Consider the following 4,003-nt stretch of genomic DNA (forward strand, 5'->3'; position numbering starts at 1 on the left):
TATTACGTTAAAGTCATGTGCTACTCCTCTGCACCATTATAATGCATGGAAGCAACTCTCTTCGTCCCTGCAAGAACCGTTATCTAATATCTACGTTGCGATCCAAATATCTTTCTGCTAACCATAGAAACTTGTCAAAATTAGCCATAAACCCCGTAGAATTCGATCACAACTCCTCTTATCCAAGTAAAACTTGCGAGGATATATTGGGTCGGTTTCTTTCAATCATTAGAGCTTGCCGCGACCCATCCGATCTCTGCAAAGGCCGCCAAGTTCACGCCCAAGTTATTGTTAATGGAATGGACGACAATGTCTTGTCCACTAGAATTTTGGGTATGTATGTCCTCTGCCGAAGCTTCACGGATGCCAAAGATGTTTTCTTTCGGCTCGAAAAGGGGTCGCCTTGTCCTTGGAATTGGATGATTAGGGGATTTACCAATGTTGGTCTGTTTAAATTTGCTATATTGTTCTACTTTAAGATGTTCTGCGTGGGTACCTTGCCGGATAAGTACACGTTTCCTTACGTGATCAAGTCTTGTTGCAGCTTGTCTGCTGTTGGGTTGGGGAGATTTATTCATAGAACGGCCTGTTTAATGGGTTTTGAGACTGATCTCTTTGTGGGTAGTTCGCTGATCAAGTTGTATGCAGAGAATGATTCTATTAACGAGGCCAGGAAGGTGTTTGATCAAATGTCCGAAAGAGATTGTGTGTTGTGGAATGTGATGATTGATGGCTACGTGAAGATTGGGGATCTGCGAAATGCTATTGGTCTCTTTTACATAATGAGAAATATGGACTGTAGGCCAAATTTTGTAACATTTTCTTGTATGTTGTCCGTCTGTGCCGTTGAAGCAATGCTGAAGTATGGCATGCAGCTTCATGGGCTTGCGGTTAAATTTGGTTTGGATTTGGAGGCATCAGTGGCTAATACATTGTTGGCCATGTACTCAAAGTGCCGCTGCTTGTCTGATGTAAGGAGGTTGTTCACTTTAATGCCACAAACTGATGTGGTTACATGGAATGGGATGATTTCTGGGTATGTCCAAAATGGACTGAGGGATGAGGCCTTAGATTTGTTCTATCAGATGCAAACTGCTGGAGTCAAACCAGATTCTATTACACTTGCAAGCTTTCTGCCAGCCTTTTCTGATTCAGATAATGTGACTCGGGGTAGGGAGATTCATGCTTATATCATAAAGAATGGCGTCTGCATGGACGCTTTTTTGAAGAGTGCACTCATTGATATATATTTCAAATGCAGGGATGTGGGGATGGCAAAGAAGGTTTTTGATGCCACAAGAACACTGGATGTTGTCATCTGTAGTGCAATGATATCAGGCTATGTGCTTAATGGAATGAGTTGGGATGCTCTGTTAATGTTACGCCAGTTGTTGAAGGCACTCCTGAAACCTAATGCCATTACATTAGCTAGTGTGTTGCCAGCTTGTTCGTGTTTGACTGCTTTGAAACTCGGCAAGGAGCTACATAGCTACATTCTTAAAAATGGATATGAGGGAAGGTGCTATGTGGCAAGTGCACTAATGCATATGTATGCCAAATGCGGTAGACTTGATCTCAGCGGTCATATTTTTGCTAAGATGTCTTCAAAGGATACAGTAGCATGGAATTCAATGATTGCAAGCTTTGCCCAAAATGGACAACCAGAAGAAGCTCTAACTCTTTTCCGCCAAATGGGAATGGAAGGAATGACATATGACTGTGTCACTATATCTTCTGCTTTGTCAGCATGTGCAAGTTTTCCTGTTTTACTCTACGGGAAAGAGATCCATGGTTTCATGGTGAGGGGCAGTTTGGGAACAGACTTATTTTCTGTGAGTGCGCTTATAGATATGTATGGAAAATGTGGGGATTTATATTCGGCTCGTTGTGTCTTTGATTCAATGACTGAGAAAAATGAGGTATCATGGAATAGTATTATCGCTGCTTATGGAACTCATGGTCTTGTTAAAGATGCCGTAAATTTATTCCAGCAGATGCAGGAAGCAGGTCACAAAGCAGACCACATAACCTTCCTTGCCTTATTATCTGCTTGTGCTCATTCTGGACTGGTGGAAGAAGGATACAGACTTTTTCATTGTATGACAGATGAATATAGAATTTCAGCTAGGATGGAGCATTATGCATGCATGATTGATCTATATAGCCGTGCTGGGCAGTTAAATAAGGCTGTGGACTTTATTTCTGCTATGCCATTCAGGCCTGATGCTGGTATCTGGGGTACGTTGCTTGGAGCTTGCCGTGTTCATGGCAATGTTGAGCTTGCTGAACTTGCTTCAAAGCAACTTTTTGAGTTGGACTCTGGTAATTCTGGATATTACATACTTATGTCAAACATCAATGCTTTGGCTGGTCGATGGAAGGGAGTTTCAGAGGTGCGAAGCTTGATGAAAGAGAGAAAGGTACAGAAAGTGCCTGGCTATAGCTGGATTGAGATTAACAACACTAATCATATGTTTGTTGCAGCAGATATAAGTCACCCGGACTCTACACTTATATACATTTGCCTAAAGAATCTTCTTCTAGAACTAAGCGATGAAGGTTATGTACCCCAACACGACATTTGGCACCCACTACATGTGGATGCTGACAAGCAGGAACTCTTTGAGGATTCATAAGCAGTTCCGAGATAGGGGTAATTGCTCATTTGAGATATTTTGTTTACATATATTTTGTTATCATAGCCTACCCAAAATAGTTGGAATTGACTAGGTCATTGTTGTTGTATATTTTTGTAATCATGAATATAAAAAACTAGTGAACTATCTGATTCCTTGGATTCCTTTTTATTCATAATGACCTACTTCATCAAGATTACTTTAATTTTCTTTTCTTTTCTTTTCTGGAGTTGATTTTATTTAAGTCTGTAGTAATTTGGTATACCTTGTTTGCATTATCTAGCTCTCACAGAACAGCATGTAAAATCAATGGTAGGAACTGATATTCATGCTGTATAAGACTTCCCTTTTTATGATTACTAATCTATCCCCAGACCTCTTGGGCCAGGGCAGCACAAATTGATTCATTCCTCAATAACTTTTTGTTCAATTTTCACTCTTTTCAGTGCATATCCCATTACAGTTGATTTCAGAGTGAGACCTGAACTTGATTCATTTAGTTGCATAATTTTTTCTGCTTGGTTTAAGGCATAAGCTTGAAATTTTGGTTCAGTGTCAATATCTGTGGGTTATTTGGTTAGATTATATTGACCTCACTAATGCAATACATGCTTAATTCCTATGTATCAATCAGCTAGTTTGTTCATAGGCTGCATCTAGTAACTTGTCCAGATGTAGATCTCCAGATTTTGGATCTTAGCATTTCCTTGTCAAGTCCATGTATAATTGTATATGGTGATCATTTGGGCCATGAAGAAGCTTGTGTATTAGCAGCGGGGCAATTAGATTTTCCTAACAACATTAACCTGACTATATGGTGTCATTTTAGAATTCAAGGAGTAGGCTGTTTACTTTTGAAAGGTTCACTTGATATCTTCCCTTAATTATTGTGCAACTATTTTGATTGAAATGGACCTGCAAATAGTAATCGCGAAACAAATCGAATCCTTCAAAACAATGTGCTTTACTAGCTAATAGACTAGTCAAGATGAAAGTTCCATGTCAGTAATCATCACATTTTTCTTCCAGAGGTAAGGATGTGCTATTTCAATTGATGGTTTCATATTTAGATTAGCAGCTAATTTCACTCCTTTATGGATGCTCTTCTCATATTTTCTTTGATGCTATATTTTCAGGTAACTTAATTTTTACGATTGAGCATCAATACAAAATTCTGTACTGCATATTGATCTCATGCAGCAATGTTACTTCTGTTACTACATCTTTCTTCATATAGGACCTCTACAGATTGATCCTGATGGTTTACACACACAAGATGGCGAGAAGAAAAGAAGCTGTCGATTTTTAAGATGAACCTTATTTGGGTTTGATTGACCTGTCATTTGCATTAGGTGGTAGTTCCCATG

The 4,003-nt window shown here is 39.3% G+C and overlaps 1 protein-coding gene across 3 annotated transcripts; it reads left to right on the forward strand.

The window, feature by feature from the left end:
• On the forward strand, positions 1-4,003 carry LOC140783861 (pentatricopeptide repeat-containing protein At4g21300). Of its 3 annotated transcripts, none has more exons than XM_073130948.1 (2): positions 1-2,653; positions 3,874-4,003. In XM_073130948.1, exon 1 carries the CDS (start codon positions 42-44, stop codon positions 2,634-2,636), a length of 2,595 nt encoding a protein of 864 aa, XP_072987049.1. In that variant the 5' UTR covers positions 1-41; the 3' UTR covers positions 2,637-2,653; positions 3,874-4,003. The 3 variants fall into 3 exon arrangements, with proteins under 3 accessions (XP_072987049.1, XP_072987048.1, XP_072987050.1); XM_073130947.1 differs by having other exon boundaries at positions 3,773-3,906; XM_073130949.1 differs by lacking the exon at positions 3,874-4,003 and having other exon boundaries at positions 1-2,420; positions 2,488-2,618.

This window comes from Typha latifolia, chromosome 3 (genome assembly GCF_019914945.1).
Source record: "Typha latifolia isolate L0001 chromosome 3, TyphaL0001v2, whole genome shotgun sequence".
NCBI classification, from domain to species: Eukaryota; Viridiplantae; Streptophyta; class Magnoliopsida; order Poales; family Typhaceae; genus Typha; species Typha latifolia.